General features: G+C 33.4%; 2 protein-coding genes across 4 annotated transcripts in view; one reads left to right on the forward strand and one right to left on the reverse strand.

Moving 5' to 3' along the window:
- Window positions 1–6,434, reverse strand: part of LOC139488802 (26S proteasome non-ATPase regulatory subunit 10-like) — a 42,443-nt gene extending 36,009 nt beyond the window's left edge. Inside the window, exon 1 of one of the 3 annotated variants that reach the window (XM_071274722.1) lies at window positions 6,384–6,434. In XM_071274722.1, the coding sequence (XP_071130823.1) occupies window positions 6,384–6,419 (36 nt within the window). In that variant the 5' untranslated portion in view covers window positions 6,420–6,434. Of the gene's footprint in view, window positions 1–715; window positions 737–4,631; window positions 4,782–6,383 lie in introns of those variants that run through there. The other 2 variants (XM_071274720.1, XM_071274723.1) reach the window with 2 other exon arrangements.
- Window positions 6,435–15,667: 9,233 nt separating this feature from the next.
- LOC139488803 (B9 domain-containing protein 1-like) overlaps window positions 15,668–19,505 on the forward strand; it is a 55,270-nt gene continuing 51,432 nt past the window's right edge. The window contains exon 1 of the mRNA XM_071274724.1: window positions 15,668–15,824. Coding sequence (XP_071130825.1) covers window positions 15,768–15,824 — 57 coding nt within the window. The 5' untranslated portion in view covers window positions 15,668–15,767. The remainder of the gene's footprint in view (window positions 15,825–19,505) is intronic.

A 19,505-nucleotide genomic window follows, 5' to 3' on the forward strand; every position in this document is an offset into this window, starting at 1 on the left:
TCTCATCCGATATAATTCTATGTTCATTGCAACTGTTGTTCAGATGGAAGGCCACTGTGCGTGTGTAATAAGTATAGTTGTATCTGACAGTTGTGTACAGTGTTTAGCTGACCACATAAATCCTTCTGTACATTGCATAGTTAAGTTGCTGTACACCGTACACAAAAACAAAATTTTCATACTCGTTTATTACCCAAAAAGTTTCAAGGAATGAGTAATCACAGGTAGATTTATGATTGGTAACTATTACTTTTGCCCTGTATTAGCTTTCTTTCAGGTAAAATATGTAAATGTCTCTACAATTGTATCGAAATTGAAAGTTGGTGTTGACATTCACAACTATTTGCGCATTTACATGAAGTTAATTGTTCTTATTAGAATATAAAAGTTGTCTTATAAATAGGAAACAAGAGGCTGTCACAACGACAGCAAACCGGATTTATTAACATTTATTTGTGTCCTGGCAATATCACAAGAACCATAACTGATGAACAGTGAAAGTGAAAATCGTCAATATCAAATTTGACCTGCATTTTGTCATCAGTATCAACATATTAAAATTTGAAAGAGCTTAGGTTGAATGGTTCATGAGTAAATGCAACATGAATGGAAACGCCATTTTTTTTATCTTTCAAGAACCATAACTCCTGAACAGTAAAAGTCAAAATCGACATTATCAGGGATCTCCATGGCCTGTTTAACGATGGCGCCCCACCATCATTCAAATGTCCTGCGCCATCGTCAAATAACTTGCGCCATCGTTAAATTGTCTTCTGCCATCGTTAAATTGTCTTCCATCATCGTTCTAAACTTCATCGTTTTATTGTAGCCCGATGCCATTTTTTTTATAAATTATAATGAGGGATATCCGGATTAAGATCGCTAATCACTTGTACCTGAGCTTGTACAGGTAGATCAACAAACCAGACAGGAGATTACTATCTGAGGATAGACGATCCATTTGTCGAATTAATCAACTAAGTTTCAGCAAATGATTATGATAATTTAGATTAAATAAATAAATTAATAATCCAGTTACAAAGAAAACAGTTTAACAAGTCGAACACGTGCTTTATTTTGACTTACGCAATCAGCATCCCCCTTTTTTAAGGAGTACAAAATAAGACACAAAACAGTTAATATTATTTCATCGCAAATAACTCGAGTACTGCTGTAACGATAATTTAAAATTACTTTAAAAGTAAAAACTTAAATATTTCCTGTAAAGAAATATGGTATCGTAATTCCGAATTCATTTCGTATATATATTACAATCAAATTGATACATCCGAGTTTCCGGTTTCTATTCAGACTCAAAAGATGCATGTTGCACAGCATCAATTTGCCAGATAAAGTCATTAAAAACCTTTTCATTTGTCAACGTTTGCTTTACAAATCTCTTTAACCTTTTACATAACCTGTACGAATTGTTTTGTTGTTGCTGCAAATCAGCCATACCGGTAATGGGTTCTGAATTTGACAGTGTCCATGAAAAATAAACTCCACATCATATGATTTTTTACCCCCATAACAATTACCAAAAATACAAGAAATCTACATGGGGACCTTCATGACAGCTTTTGGTCATTCTCGACTAAGGGGGGACCATGAAGACTTGGCATTTGAATGGTTAAAAACGGCAATAAATGAAAATATTGATACTTTTAATTCTATAATGAAAATTCAAATAAATGTAATTTAAATAAGCAATGAATTAGCATGTTCACCATTCCTTGTATGGCGGGATAAAATATTTCAGATCGCGCTACACTGTACAGCGTAGACACGGTTTGTAATGGTGAAAGTTCCTCCATCGTTCAATTTTCATCCATGGAGATCCCTGATTATTAAACTTGACCTCCATTTTGTCATCAGTAACAATATATTAAAATTTGAAAAGCTTTGGATGAACGGTTCATGAGTAAATGCACGGACATGACTGGAAACACCATTTTTCAATCTTTCAAGAACTCCTGAACGGTAAAATTAAAAATAGTCATTCTTACACTTGACCTCCATTTTGTCATCAGTAACAACATATTAAAATTTGGGAAGCTTTGATTAAACAGTTCATGCGTAAATGCACGGACACGACTGGAAACGCCATTTTTCAATCTTTCAAGAACCATAACTCCTGAATGGTAAAAGTCAAAATCGTCATTCTTAAACTTGACCTCCATTTTGTCTTCAGTAACAACATATAAAATTTGGGAAGCTTAGGTTGAACAGTTCATGCGTAAATGCACGGACACGACTGGACACGCCATTTTTCAATCTTTCAAGAACCATAACTCCTGAATGGTAAAAGTCAAAATTGTCATTCTTGAACTTGACCTTCATTTTGTTGTCAGTAACAACATATTAAAATAATAATAAGATATAAGCTTTGGATGAACGGTTCATGAGTAAATGCACGGACAACATTTGGTTGCAGCACGAGCGATCCCCCGCCCGACTGCCCGCTGTACATCCCCAAATCAATAACCGACATTTTTGTCACAAAAAAACTGTTAAAAATTGATAATTAATTTGGAGCAGGAATTTCAGATGTTGAGAAATGTAGGTATCAGGTCCTTTCACGCCAAATACACTTTGCACTCTACACGTTCGCACCTCGCACATTCGCACTCAAGGTCCGTTCGCACTCTACACGTTTGCACCCAATTTTAATTAAAATTCCAGTTGAATAATTGGAAAATCATGATTGTTTTTTTAAAAAAGTTGAATAACAATGAAATATCCATGCATGTATAAATGGATAAAGTATCATTTAGGAAGAGACAGGTAAAAAACGTGGAATGAAGCAACGCCCAATTTTAATTCAAATTCCAGTTGAATAATTGGAAAATCATGATTGTTGTTTTAAATTGCTTTGGTGTGAATACTGAAATGAAAAACACAAAAGATAATTATTTTAACAGCTTGGTCCCTTTGATCTGAAACAATGAAACAATAAAATATAGCAATACACTATTATAACCAACACATGATAAAATTTATTCAACACACAAAAAAAAACGTAGTCAGAATCTCACTTTATTTTGAAACAAGTCAATGAAACAAAGTTATAGCAATACACTAACCAAACCATGATTAAGAGTTATTCAACACAAAATAAAACGTTGACAGAAACCCACTTTATTTAGAAAGGGTTATTATTATTTTTAACAATACACTATCCAAAACATGATTAAAATTTATTCAACACAAAAAAAAAATGCTGTCTCACTTTATTTTGAAACAATGACAACAAATATACTTATAAGAATACACTTGCCTAAACTTGATTACAAAGTTATTAAACACAAAACCAATTAAAATTGGGCGCGAACATGTAGGGTGCGAACAGACTGTGGGTGCTAACATATAGGGTGCGAAAGTGAAAGAGTGGGTGCGAACGTGAATGGGCGTGAACGGACACGGATTCAGAAATGTACACTGAATGTTGATAAAACAAAACAAAGATTTTCGTTATTGTGATATTTCAAAATCGATCATGTCCGCTTGGTTAGTACCTATATCCGCTGTACGATGAATTTATGCATTGCTTTAATTCTATACAATATGTATGAATGCTCTTTTCGGTTCTTTTCTGTAACTTGTTAGACCGTAAAATCATTACAATTTGCAGAGAAAATGATTTCGTTCTTTGCTAGATAATTGATGAAACAGACTATACTTAATAAAACTAGTGAGAGAGGACATGGAGTTCTTAGTATAAATAAATGTCAAAAGAAATTCTTTGGTTGTTTCCCTTGTAATTTCATTTGTTTTATATATTATAAAAAAAAATAAGATACTGTTTTCTCAGGTGTGCATGAATATACAGTCAACATTTTTTTTTTATATTTTCCCCTTATTGTAGATTACTGTTTTTAAAAAAAAGAAATTTCATTGGTTTATTTTGATATTTACAAAATAGAAAGGCTAACAATTTCCATGTAAGTTGTAACCGTAGCCAGTGCCTTGAGCTGTTGAGTTGAAAGAAAATCATGAAAATAGCTGACTGTGTTTTATATAAGCTTTGGATTTCAAATATTTTGGCCACGAGCATCACTGAAGAGACATGTATTGTCGAAATGCGCATCTGGTGCAATAAAATTGGTACCGTTAATTTTATAACTACCACTGGGTCGATGACTCTGCTGGTGGACTATAAGTATCCGAGGGTATCACCAGCCCAGTAGCCAGTATGAAAATACGGATTTTTTGTGTTATTAAAAATTTGCTGTTACAAAATGATAGAAATTATTATAAATTAAGGAATGTATCTCCCTCATCATCATGCAAAGCTCTGATTCCTTTCACGGATTTGGCTATACTTTTTGGACCTTTTGGATTATAGCTCTTCATCTTTTATATAAGCTTTGGTCCTGAAGTTTGGATTTCAAATATTTTGGCCACGAGCATCACTGAAGAGACATGTTTTGTCGAAATGCGCATCCACAGACACTTGTTTTCTATCCATGGGAAGATCTACTATCCCTAATAGTAATATATAGGGATAGTAGATCTTCCCATGGATAGAAAACAAGTGCCTGTGACTGTGTGCGCATCGCAAGAAAATTGGTACCGTTAATTTTATTATGGACACAGATAAATATGGCAGATTGTTTTGAATGAGCAACTACCTCATCTTTAGTAATTGACAATTCGGTATTTTCCTTGATTCTTTTCTTTAAAATTCCAGTATTGCCTTCAAATGCCAATTTGCATATATCATACTGGTCTGTAAGCGCCATATTTACAAGTTAGGGGAATTGAGGCAGGGCCTGTATAACTCGGCCCTTAACAAACTCGGCCTATAACAAAATCGGCCTCACAAAAAAAATCTTATTTAGAAATTCAAGGTGGGATCGTTGTATTTTATTTACGTGAGGGGGTCGGTACACGGGGTGCTTTAAATATACATGGAAAAAATCTTTCAGTTTGATGCTACTTCTTTATGAAATTATAGCTTACCAGACCATTTCAGGACTGGTATTTTGGAGAAACACCTAAGGACTGGAAACATGCTAATGTAGCCCCAGCTTTCAAAAAAGGGGAAAATACAAACCCGTAAACTACAGGCCAATATCTTTAACCTGCTAATGGAACATATTATTACAAGTAACGTCATGTCTCACCTTGAAAAACATCACATATTATACGATCTACAACACGGCTTCAGAAAATCAAGGTCGTGTGAAACACAATTAATAGACTTCATTCAAGAACTAGCACGATCAAATAATAGCAACACACAAATTGACTTAATCATAATGGACTTCGCTAAAGCGTTCGACAAAGTCTCACATCGTCACCTCCTTTACAAACTCAAATTCTATGGTAATAAAATACATTGAAAATAACACACTAAATTGGATTCAGGCATTTTTACAGGACAGAACACAAACGGTAGTCATTAATGGCATCATTTCTAGAAGTTTTATATAGTAATAGCACTGTGTCCAGCTGTGTCCACCTGTAGCCAGCAGATTTTATAAGTTTTATATAGAAATTGCGTTGTGTCCACTTGTGTCCGCCTGTATCCCCTCATTTCTAGAAGTTTTATATAGTAATAGCACTGTGTCCAGCTGTGTCCACCTGTAGCCAGCAGATTTTCAAATCGATAAGTTTTATATAGAAATAACGTTGTGTCCAGTTGTGTACGCCTGTAGCCCCCATATTCAGAAGTTTTATATTGAAATAGCACTGTGTCCAGCTGTGTCCACCTGTAGCCAGCAGATTTTATAAGTTTTATATAGAAATTGCGTTGTGTCCACTTGTGTCCGCCTGTATCCCCTCATTTCTAGAAGTTTTATATAGAAATAGCACTGTGTCCAGCTGTGTCCACCTGTAGCCAGCAGATTTTATAAGTTTTATATAGAAATTGCGTTGTGTCCACTCGTGTCCGTCTGTAGTCAGTATTTTTTTTATTTTTTATATATAAGTAACGTTGTGTCCAGGTGTGTCCGCCTAAATCACAAGTTTTATATAACACTGTGCTACTGTAACCACTATAATAGACATTGATTGTTTATCTGTTTATATAGTTATATACATACGTGTCCATGCATGTATCCCCGGACACAAAATGCATGCTAACTATATTTTGCACCGAAAATAGGACATATCTAAATGGCATTTCCTCCACCTCAGTACCCGTAACATCTGGTGTACCACAAGGAACAGTATTGGGCCCAATACTGTTTCTTATCTATATAAATGACTTACCGGAATATCTAGAACACAGTAAACTTAGACTCTTTGCTGATGACAGCATAATTTACAGGGAAATAAAAACACAAGATGATTGTCATAAGCTACAACTCGACCTTGACTCAGCATCTCGATGGGAGTCAGATTGGCTTATGGCATTTCACCCTGATAAATGTACAAACCTTTCCATCTCTCAAAAGAAAAATAACTACCGGCATAATTACATCCTCCACCGAATCACATTCTCGAATCAGTTAATCAGCAAAATATTTAGGCATTACATTACAATCAAATCTAAAGTGGAACAAACACATAGACAACATAGTATCAAATGGGAACAGATCACTTGGTTTTCTAAAAAGAAATTTAAAAATTACAAACACAGAAACAAAATCAAGAGCATACCAGGCACTAGTAAGACCCAAACTGGCTGCCTGGAATATAGTTGTAGTGTCTGGGACCCCCATATGAAAGAACAACAGATACAATTAGAAAAGGTACAGAGACGTGCTGCTCGTTATGTACACAACAACTACGATTACACGAGCAGTGTCACAAACATGCTAAATCAGTTGAAATGGCCACCACTAGCTGAGAGACGCTTAAAAACCAGACTTATTTTATTTTATAAAGTAATACATTGTCTTGTTGCCATTCCATCGCATATTCTTGAACAAACAGACAGCAGAACAAGACAAAATCATACGCAGACATACAGACACATCCAAACTTCCAAGGACACATACAAATGGTCATACTTCCCGAGAACAATTATTCAATGGAATTTACTACCACAAACTGTAATTGAAACCACCACTGTTGACAGCTTTAGAGATCAGCTAAGACCAGCTGTTCTCTCTAGCTTCAAATAAACAATTTCAAACAAAACATGTACATATATTTTTAATCACAATCTGTAAATATAAACACTCCAACTGTGATAAAATATTTTTATAAATTTTGTATAAATTTTTGTCAATCACGCATGCGCAACAACATGTATTCTTTAGTATTGAAGCCTTGTTGACCTTAAAGAAGAAGAAGAACAGCTTCTCAGGCACATTTTAGAAATCTTGTTCAATCCTGGAGTGGAACAGACTGTTTTTTTTTTGCTCTGCCTGTAGGTAATTTGTGTTACATTATTTATGCTTTATTTGCTGCATTAACAGCTTGCATTTCAACTGAAATTTTGTTTTTACGTTTTGAATAATTACAGGCGGCTTGAAGTTTTTACTGTATAAATTATTTTAATGTTTTGAGCTGCAAATTTTAAAAAATATTCCTGTATTAGTGCTTCATATATATGTATTGGTATTAGCAAGATAAAAATATATTCTAGAGTTAAAGTTGGTGCTGTTTTATTACAACCTATTTATTTGCATGGCTGCATGCCTTGTTTAATTTATTTTTTAGTGAATATATGTTTTTATATTCGGTCTCATTAGAGCTTATACGTTCTTTGTATGTTTGTCACTATGTCTAATGCTAAATCAAAATAAAGTTTTACCTACTTTACTTACTCTTCTTTTGTTACAGAAAACCATCAACGTTCTGATGTTTACTTTCCGGCGCATGCCTCAGTGTTAAATGTTTCTAAATAATTTGATATGGATAATTTTTGTCAAAAATTTAATTAAAAAATTTTTCTTGTTTGACGTTGTTTTTTGGTCATATATTTTCGTATTTAATTTTTACAATTTTTCTTTGTTTTTAATTTATGCAAATTTTTTTTATTTAGTTTTAAATATTACATTTTTTATTTTTATTTTTTGGTATAAGATAAAAACAAGAGTATCAGTTTATTTCAGATGTCAGAGGTAAGTATCAAGGAGCACATCGTGAGTGAGTGAGTGCTGCCTTGAAGTTTTCTGTAGTTGTGTTATTAGTAATTTCAAAGGAAAATTTGTTCCAGTCTTTATAATGGTTTGCCAGAAAAAAGAAAATTTATAGCTGTCTTTATTGCATTGAATTTGTGTGTAAGATTCTTTATTGGTGGATCTCGTAGTAGACTGGCTCTGTTGTAATACATAATGCAATGGAATGGCTATATTTTGATTTACAATTTTGTGGAACATTATAAGCCTTGTTCGTAGTCGGCATTCTTGTAAGGTTTGCCATTTCATGTTGTCAAGCATCTCAGACACACTGCTGGTGTTGTGATGTCTGTTGCACTCGTAACCGTCTTTATACTTTTTCTAGTGATTTTATATATTCGTTTGTAAATGGGTCCCATACAGTACAACAGTATGTTAACTTTGGTCTTATAAGTGTTTGGTACGCTCTTTCTTTAATTGTTTGCGATTGGACTTTAAGGTTTCTTCTGATAAAACCTACGGATTTATTTGCTTTTGCGGCGGTTTGTTGGATGCGGGTGTTTCATTTTAGGTCTGGTGAGATGGTGATGCCTAAATATTTTGCATGTTTTACCGATTTTACATGTGTCCATACATGTAATAAAAGTGGAAGGGATTTCTTTTTTTTTGTTATATTCATTATGTTACACTTGTTTGGATGAAAAGACATAATAAAATTGAGAATGGAAATGGGGAATGTGTCGAAGAGACAACCCGACCAAATAAAAAACAACAGCAGAGGGTCACCAACAGGTCTTCAATGTAGCGAGAAATTCCCGCACCCGGAGGCGTCCTTCAGCTGGTCCCTAAACAAATATATACTATTCCAGTGATAATGAACGCCATACTAATTTCCAAATTGTACACAAGAAACTAAAATTAAAATAATACAAGACTAACAAAGGCCAGAGGCTCCTGACTTGGGACAGGCGCAAAAATGCGGCGGGGTTAAACATGATTGTGAGATCTCAACCCTCCCCCTATACCTCTAACCAATGTAGAAAAGTAAACGCATAACAATACGCACATTAAAATTCAGTTCAAGAGAAGTCCGAGTCTGATGTCAGAAGATGTAACCAAAGAAAATAAACAAAATGACAATAATACATAAATAACAACAGACTACTAGCAGTTAACTGACATGCCAGCTCCAGACTTCAATTAAACTGACTAAAAGATTATGATTTCATCATATGAACATCAGGCACAATCCTTCCCGTTAGGGGTTTAGTATCATACCATCATAACATATATGAGAAGAACATAACCCGTGTCATGCCAACAACTGCTGTTAGAATAAATGTGTTTAGTTCCGATGCAAAGACCTTATCAGTGACTCAATATTAACGCCAAAATATGCAATCTTTAATGACTTGACAACAGTATCGTAATTATATCCCTTCTTAATAAGTCTATTCAAAGGTTTTGTAAGTTTCTGAGGTGAATACTGACACCTTTGTGCTTTATAAAGAATATTTCCATAAAAAATTCGATGTGAAATACCTGAACGAATTAGAAGTCTTCATGTTGAGCTATATTTACGAATGATGTCTTTATACCGATGATAAAATTTAGTAAATGTTTTGACGTTTGTGATATCGAAAACCCTGGTGTAATAATTTTTCAGTAATACATAGAGATTAATACATGGCCTTTTCCATATCAGCCTGGGTATCATCCCGAGACCCCCATATCAGCCCGAGATGGAGTCGAGGTGCTGATATGGGTCGAGGGATGATACCCAGGCTGATATGGAAAAGGCCATGTATTAATCGCTTTATCATATACTTCCGACAATAGTTTTATGTAAGGCAAATAGACTAATGCAATAACTAAAACAGTCAAACATTTTATAAAGAAAATTAAAATTATGAATCAAATATACTATAGTTGTCCAACAACAGCATTATACTCCTTATATATTTATGGTAACATTTCCTATAGAGGCATTTTGAAACATTGAAAATTTGGAAGAGTTTTACGATCATTACTACTCCATGTTTGTTGTACTATAAAATGATTCATAATTGTCAATGGCATTTGTTAGCAAGTATTAAACTATCCCCACAAAAGTTCCCGTAAATTTTGACGTCGTCATAAAAAACATCTGACGTCACAATGGAAAAGTAAACAACCGATACCGGAAACACCGGAAGTAACTTGCACGAGAGGCACTGATATGGGTTTTGTGCACGAGAGGCACTTGATATGGGTTATCTGCCCGGGTGGGAAGATATGGCTTGTGCACTTCCGCACATTACACATATGCAAAAGCTATCATATTAATGCTAAGTATATGATAAATAAATTTATCATATACTTAGACTAAATATCATATGATTTTTACTGTATGATAATAGCATTAGATTAATGTAAATTCCATATTTTTCGAATTGGTGCTTAGCGGGCTGATATGAAAAGTTTATCACATGTTTCGATTGTTATCACATGCCTTTCCGTAACGTTATCACATGGCATTCCGGTGATACTCGGCAAATTCCGGAAAATACACCTCAATGCTACGTTTTCAGTGAAAAACATAACGAAATAGTGTACAAAACAATTATTTAGATACCGTGAAAAGTATATTGTGTAAAATAATAACAAAAAAATAAAAATAAAAAAAACAAACAAATTATTAAATAAATGCATTCTTTATAAGTTTCAAACATAATTTAGAAAGTTACTTTGAAAAAGGTTGACTTTTCCAAACAGTGTTCATTATGTATTTTGTTGGGGTTTTTGTTTGTTTGTAGAGTCGTCCATATTAAAAATGTTTTCTCCTCTGTTAAGGCATATGGTAGAAAGATTTGATACCGAATGTACTTAATTTGGGTCAGACACGTCCGTGAACTTTTCAATCTTTGAACTTCTATTTGAGAACCACGTAAAAGGATCAATATATGAATCTGTTATATTTCTCCATTGTTAAAGCATATGATAAAAAGATCATAACATGTCATTTTTCATATCGCATGCATTATCAGCCCTCGGTCAATATCAGCCCTCGAGCCATGCGGCTCTTGGGCTGATATTGAACCTAGGGCTGATAATACATGCGATATGAAAAATGCCATGTAATAATCTGATATTCTATCGTTAAAATCTAAAACATTATTACATACACGAGCGAATCGTACAAGTTGAGATATATAAACACCGTAAGATGGTGACAAGGGAACGTCACCATCTAAAAACGGATAATTAACGAAAGGAAATGAAAAATCATCCCTTGTATCATAAATTTTAGTATTCAGCTTTCCATTAGTGATATAGATATCAAGATCGAGAAAAGGGCAGTGGTCATTGTTAGTAATAAGCCAATCTTTTCCCCATTGTATGGCTGCTTCTAGGTCTTCCTGCAGCTTAAGACAGTTTTTTAAAGTTTTAATTTGTCAATAGATTATATTGTCATCTGCGAAGAGTCTGATTTTGCTATGTTGGATGTAATCTGGGAGGTCATTTATGTTTATTAAGAAAAGTATTGGTCCTAGCACTGTACCCTGTGGGACACCTGATGAGGTATTTTTGAAGATGACATGTTTTCTAAAAGTACTGTTTGGGTTCTGTTTGAAAGAAAGTATTCAACCCAGTTAATGATTTGATCTAATATTCTAAAGTATTTCATTTTGTATAGTAATCTTTTGTCAGTGGTACCTTGTCGAAAGCTTTAGCAACATCCATGATTATGAGATCTGTTTGTATGTTCTTGTCATTGTTTTGGAATAGTTCATGAATCAGTGAGATAACTTGGGTCTCACATGATCGTTTTGCCCTAAATCGGATCCATGTTGTAATTCATACAGAGTGTTGTTTGTTTTTAGATGATTCATCCAAATGCTGCTTGCAAAGATATGTTCGAGTAATTTGCAAACTATGCATGTTAAGGATATAGGCCTATAGTTGCTTGGGTTGTATAATATTTATCCCTTTTTTTAAATACACTGTTAAGTTTTACATTTAGTTAGGAAAGTTTTTAATTTATTTTAGGTCCCGCGCGCTAGGTTGTGGCGTCACGTGAAGAGGCTTTATAATAGTGAAAATTTAGTTTATTTCTTTCTGTTTACATCTGTTAGGTGGAGACCGACAACATGTATATAACGAGGGAATACACACGATGTATTTCTTTTGTCATTGTAGGAAATTGACGTTTCGATCACAGTTCACGAGCAGTGCATGCTTTGGATTTAATTTATCCTGTGTAACTTTAAAACACGATTATTGATTATTTTCTTACAATATACATTTCTCAAAAGCAGCTTGTAACACAGATTTTATTATAATACAGGAGCAGACATTTTATTGTAGGATTTCATTGAGATTAACGGACCAACAAGCGATTTTTACGGCATTGCAATTTCTCAGTTTTCTCTACGGAAATTCTTGCCGGGGATCGAGGTAGCTGCAACATGTTGTTTTGTGAAGTTTTAATACATGTATGCCGTTTTACAATATAAATCAATTGCTTTAAAAAAAAAAAACAATTGTAAACGGTCTCCCCCCCCTTTTTTTACCTAAGAAACATGATTGATTGATTAATGTGTGTTTCTTTCTTTCTTTCTTTCTTTCTGCAAGGGGTTCATATTATTGTGTTATCCATGCCAAGAAATCCTAGCTAAAAATTTCGGTGGACCTCCTACGGCACCCATTAGTAGATACAGATTTAATTTCATTCAACAAATTAATTTATGACCTTTATGTACTCGCTAAGAACACGGCCATATACCAAATGGTCAATATTAATCATCCATGTAATTTGCTCTATGGGATATTTGCAGAATTTCAACGGTGTCAATTTCTTGGCATGGGTGTGACAGTTTCATGGTTCCAGTCAGATGGTACTTTGCCTGTTTGTAGTGAATCTGATCTTGTAAATATTAAAGTGAGGATATCTACATATTCCGATGTTTTGTTTAAGTACTTTGACTGCGATGGTATCAGGACCGGTAGCTTTAGTCGGGTTTATGTTTTTAATTAGTTTTAATTTTATACTGCACTCGTTCTATTTGAGCAGTCAAAATGCGTTGACTGTATATTTCTATGCCATATACGGTCACTGACCTGATATCACTTTTCCTCATGAATATTTAAAAATAGAAATTGTCGAAATTGTATTTAATTATTCATACGACCTCTTCAACCTGTTCTTGTTTCCAATGTAAACAACGATGCGTTTAACGAATCAAACTTGTTTCTTTTGCAATTTTTGGGAAAACATATTTCACTTATTAATATTTTTTTGTTTGGAACCTATAAATCATTATGTTTTATGTTTATTGATGATATTTTAGTCTGCAACGAATTCGTTCATCATTGATTGCGGTAATGATCGATGTACATTTCATCGTGTTTTTATATTTCTCCATCTGTGTGATATGAGGCCTTTTTAAAGGGGGATTTTTCCCAATATTTAAATCAAATAAATAACATTAACACAATAAACAACAATTGAAAATGTTTTTTTTAGATTGCAGTATAAAGACAATAATGGTGCATTGACTTGACATATCAACGATATATAAGGATTCGGCCCAAAACGGGGAAAATGCTCGGCAGAGCCTCGCATTTCCCCGTTTCTAAGCCTCATCCTTATATCATTGATATGTCAAGTCAATGCACTATTATTGTCTATGTAAACACCATCCCTAGATATTTTAATGGGTATCATTATGGGGTATTTACTAGGACTTTTGTCTGGAATGTTACTTAGTGTTTGCTTCAGATGTAAATGCAGACTGAAACTGTTTTCGTATTTCTGGCTTTTGATGTAAGAGTACAGTTTTTAAGGTGTATTTTTGAAGCATGGTTGATATGGCTCCTTTATTTCAATATCGAAAATCATATTTTCTATGTATTGCCAGTATGAGTTTCTCATTTCTTTCTGGAGCTTGGTTTTAATTTTTTGGTATTGTTTTTTTTTTATAAGTTGTGATTTTTCTTTTTCTTTTTATATAGTTTCTTTTTCTTTTAAATGAGCTTTTTAAGTTGGTTATTTACCGGCCAAGGTAGTTTTGATTTGTTACCAATGCTTTTTGTTAGAATATGCTTGGTAATAGATTTTTGGATGTTTTTTTTTTTAACGTGTTCCATACCGAGTGGTTCCAAAGTTCATCGAGATTTTAATTAATTATCTTGATCTTGTTTTAGTTGTTTGTATGTTTCAGTGAGATCTTTTTCTATTTGCTCCCAATTTGCCTTTTAATTTGTAGTGTAGTACTTTATGAGCCTGTTGCTTATTTTGCGGCAGAGTTAAGTTTATTTCTATGTAAACAATGTCATGATCACTTGCTCCGATTGGTGGTAATGTTTCGATTCTATTAACAAATGATGGATTGGTCATACACAAAAGGTCTAGGGCTGTGTCGTTTCTGGTGTTCTTGTTTAGGACCTGTGCTCGGGGGGGCCACTTCAAACTTTTTTTGGTAGGGGTGAGCAGCTGAGACATCAAGTACCCCACCCTTTTCATATATTTTGTTAATCAAAAATATATACCTTGTCATATATATTAATTAACAAAAAACAGACCTATAGATATATTTCAATATTTTCCAATATTTTCCCCGCTCATCATCTTGTAAATAGTCGCAATAATATCACCTTCTTTTCCAAAAAATTCGTCACATCTTAAACACTTTTTTCTTATTGCCGTTTTACATCTTTCATTATAAAGATATTTCAATTCCAAATTACAATACATATAAAAGACGTTTGGTCAGATCATAGATGGTATTACATCTGTGGTCAGATAAATGTAATATCACCCCAGAGCATGCAGAGTGTAACACCTTCACTGATTTTAACATGCTAAAATATTAATTTAAAACTGATAAAAAGTTTCATTGCCTTTCCCTCTTAAAGGACGCTGTCACAATGGAATTTATTTAAATAATTGTTATCATGTTTTATGTATACAAACCCTTGAATGTTAATTAGGTGCAAATGTCAAAATAGTTGGATTTATTGCATCTATCACTGGCATCAGTGGAAATACCACATCAGAATAAATAGATTTTAATTGGTTTGACAAATAACTGATGCATTTACGACTGTGGTTTAACCGCATCAAAAATAAATACGGACATCTGATTAGTTTCAGATACTTATGATATAATCAAGCAAGTGATAATATCAACCTATTGATATATTTCATCTGAATTTCTCACCCTTTTCATATATCGTAGAGCATGAAAAAGTGACCTATTCCAGCGGCTCATCCCTACCACTAATTATATAGCAAGTGGCCCCCCCGAGGACCTGTGTTATTAAAGTGTTATTAAAGTTGTTGTCATTCAATATCTAAACTCTAGTTAGAATAATTGAATAATTTATTTTGAACATTTTAAAAATGTTCAAAATAAATTATATTTTACATGCAAGAATTATCAGTTTATAAATTAGATTAGGAAAGACACCTTATGGCAAAAAGAAAAACCCTGGGTTGAAATGTAAACATGATATCAAAATAATATTGTATTAGTTATACAACTTTTATCATACTAGATGTATATTCTAATTTCTTCCAGTTGGCCGATTTTGTTTAAAGCTCGATTTTGTAATAGTCCGAGTTTTTAATGGGCCGAGAATGCCGGATATCAACCGCTCGGAATACCTTGATACCCGCTCGGAATACCTTTTGTAGTATCGTACAGTATTATTTTGTCTGTCAACATAGAAGTGATCTGCACAAACTGAGACTACACAAACAAAACAAAAATGACAGCAAATTCAGTATTTCTTGTAATGGTTGGTGGACAAATTGAGTCCGGAGAGGTAAAATTTGGAAGAAAACCATTATAATCTTCTAAACACTTTCCATAAAACCTGAAAAAAATAAAACAAATTCTCAAAACAAGCCTGTTCATGTTAAGAAAAAGTCAGCATATCAAACAAAACATTATAGGAGAAATCTGTGGTTTAATTGAAGCATACATTTGTATTAAAACCGATAATCTGTACAGTACCTGACCAAAAGTATTTGTCACAGGCATTTTGTTTGCTATATATTTAAAAGAAAACACATTTAAAAAAAAATATTTATAGGGCATTTATCAGGTCAGGAATAACCACCAATTGGTGGATTATACCTCAATTGACGTATAATCCACCAATTGGTGGTTATAGGAATAACCTGTTTATGATTGGATTTTGATCAACAAGGCCTTAAAAGACGTAGAATATTGTCTAAAGAATGTTTGTTTATTTGGTTATACTTTTATCTTCAGCGTTCAGGTGTTTTTGTTTTCTCTCGATGTGAACACAAACAATATTTTTTTGTAATTTAATTTGGTTGAATATAGCGAATTTCTGAACAAAAAAATATTTGTGTTTATCTTGTGAAAAAATGAAAATGATCCTCAAAAAAAATATAACCAAATAAACAAATAAATCTGTAACAATTCTGCTTCTATTGGTTATTATTTACAAGTTATTTTAGTTCTTTCAAAGTTTCATATCTTTGATTTTACTGCCATGCCAGAGTGCCAGCAAAAATAGTTTAATAATAATTTAACATGTTAGCCTTGGGTCTGTTCACTCTGAGTTCGTTCGCCCATAGAGTCCATAGGCGGATCCTGCCCCCCCCCCCTTTTTCATGCGAAAAATTTGGTTGATTATATAGGGAATCATTGAAGCATGACTGGGGCATACCCCCCTTAGGTCAGTCAGCGGGCCCCCCTTAGGAAAAGTTCTGGATCCGCCACTGGAGTCTGTTCACCCTACTAAAAAAATATTAATATTCAGGGCATTGAAGTTGAATAAACTTTTATTCAAATATTTCTATGGTATATATTTTCTTGAAATTTATGGAAACATGGAAATATTTAAAAGTTTATGGCTTGTTTAGGATCATTAATTGTTCAATGACAAAATAATTCAGATCACTGATTATTGTGATACTTGTCTTTTGATGGATTAATAATAAAAACAAACGTTTTGTTTTGATAAAATATTCAGCTTGTAATTAATAATTTTAAGCCATAATGTCATGAATGTACGAGCTGTAACATTGTAAATGATGAAACAGATTTACAAGTTCTTTTATTTATACTCTGAGACTAGTCTCAGTTATGCTGTATACATTCATGATTGACCATGTTGACTGAATACAATTATTTTGTTAACAAATATCAATAAAGATAAATACATTGTATTCCAGTATTCTACTCTGCAAATCAAAGGGAAAATGATAAATTGATTGCGGCAATACAAATATTCTGTCAATTTTTCAACAAACTTCAACATATTTTGTTCAAATACTTTAAATTATGTGACTAGACAACAATTAGAAAAACATAAAAATCAGTGCGAATGAACCCTGTGCGAACAGGTATCAGGGCAAAAGGGTATCAGGGCGAACAGGTACATGTACTAGGGCGAATGGACCTGGATTCTAATCAGATGGCAATATCAAAAGTTCAAACACATCAAAAGAATGAATATAATATATTCCATTGATTGATTGCCTAGATATCTATCAGAGCTAGTACTCAAGTTCATTGTATCTCTCAGTAAAGCCAATAAGTATTCAATAAATAAACTGTAATTTTTCACTGAGTAGCTATAGACATACCTACACATGTATTATAGTATAAATATAAACCTATATAAGTACGACGGCTTGGTGAAAAATTGTGCACATCCTGCTACAAGCATGAAATTTGGCATAGACCTTCCTCATCTATTACTCTTTTATTTCAGATAGAGAGGCAATTGAAAAAAATATCGCACTTCTGGTAAAATCTAAAATGGCGGACTTCATACTTAAATCAGCCCAATATCGAAGGCTAGTATGTGAAAAGGTGTTTTAATCATGCTACTATCATAATATTTGGTACAAACCTTTGTTTTTTACTACTTTTAGATACATTATATAGATTAGATGTCTTGAAAAACCCTACTTACGGTAATATCTAATATGGCGGACATTGTACTTAAATAAGCTTATTTTTTAGGGAGTTGAATATTTAAATAATGAATTGATATTTCTATGTCCGCCATTTTGAATATTACTGGAAGTAGGGGGTTTTAAAGACAGATTTTTTATACATTGTATCCATTAGAAGCACCAAAGAAAGGTTCCTGCATAATGTAATGATAGTAGCAATACGTTTAAACACATTTCAATTACCCTCCCTAAAAAATAAGCTTATTTTAGTACAATGTCCGCCATGTTGGAATTTACTGGAAGTAGGATTTTTGCAGACATCTAAACAATATAATATATCCAAAAAGTAGTACAAAACAAAGATTTGTAATATTATGATTGTAGCATGATAATAACACCTTTTCAAATACTAGCCTTTGATATTGGGCTGATTTAGTTTAAACATATTTATTTATAGTGGATTGGGAAACAAGTTTTGCAACTTATATTAATCCCTTTCCACTTTGCGGGTGCGAGTGCTGCCTTGTAGCGGCATTAGCCTGCTCTTTTTCGAAATCTACAAGGGTGTCTTTAACGTGCAAGAGATTGGGCTGATTTAAGTATGAAGTCTGCCATTTTGGATTTTACCAGAAGTGAGACAATTTTTTTCAAATGCCTCCCTATCTGAAATAAAAGAGTAATAGTTGAGGAAGGTCTATGCCAAATTTCATGCTTGTAGCAGAATGTGCACAATTCGTCTGAAATATGCTTGTAGCCGCCGGACTATATCTATCATCGAAGCTCTATCATCATTAAATTATTTAGCAGAGTGATAAATACATGAACATGAAATATCTGTTACATTTTAATTTAATAACTGGTTTTATTTAGCATCAATGTGTGACAAAAAATGACATCTGGTTATTGTAATCTGTTCAGTGGTTGTCTTTTATTTATGTGGTTCATTATAAGTGATTCTTGTTTCTTGTTTTTATACAACCTCAAAAAGTTATGTTCGTATATTGCATTTTAATCAATTGTTTGGGGATATAAAGGTTGGGATTAGGGGCCAAAAACAAGCATTTTTTTCTAGTTTCCAGACAATAACTTGTGGTTAGGTGTATGGATCTCTGAAATTGTGCTACAAGGTTTATTATTCTACCACAAATGGAAGGCTCTGATTTAGTATGGGGGTATTTGCCCTAAATGTTTAGAAATTAGTTAAAAAAGGGGCAAAAAACAAGTGTTTCTCTAGGTACCAGGCAATAACTTGTGTTTCAGTTTATGGATCTCTCTGAAACAGTATTGCAAGGTATCATACCATAAAGGTAAGGATAGGATTGAGTTTGGGGGTAATTACTTAAAGGGGGGTTTAAAAAAATTGAGGGGGATTGTTCTTTTTTTTTCATAAAATTTTCCATTTTTGTCAAGCCTTCGACTTTAGTCGAAAATGCGAATCATAGCGATCATACATTCCGTCGGTGTCGGCGGCGGGGGCGGCAGCGTCCACAAATATTCACTGTGTGTTTCAAGTTTTAAAATTTTTAATAACTTTCTTAAACTTGGACAGAAGCTTGTTTATCAAGTTT

This window comes from Mytilus edulis, chromosome 9 (genome assembly GCF_963676685.1).
Source record: "Mytilus edulis chromosome 9, xbMytEdul2.2, whole genome shotgun sequence".
Taxonomy (NCBI): domain Eukaryota; kingdom Metazoa; phylum Mollusca; class Bivalvia; order Mytilida; family Mytilidae; genus Mytilus; species Mytilus edulis.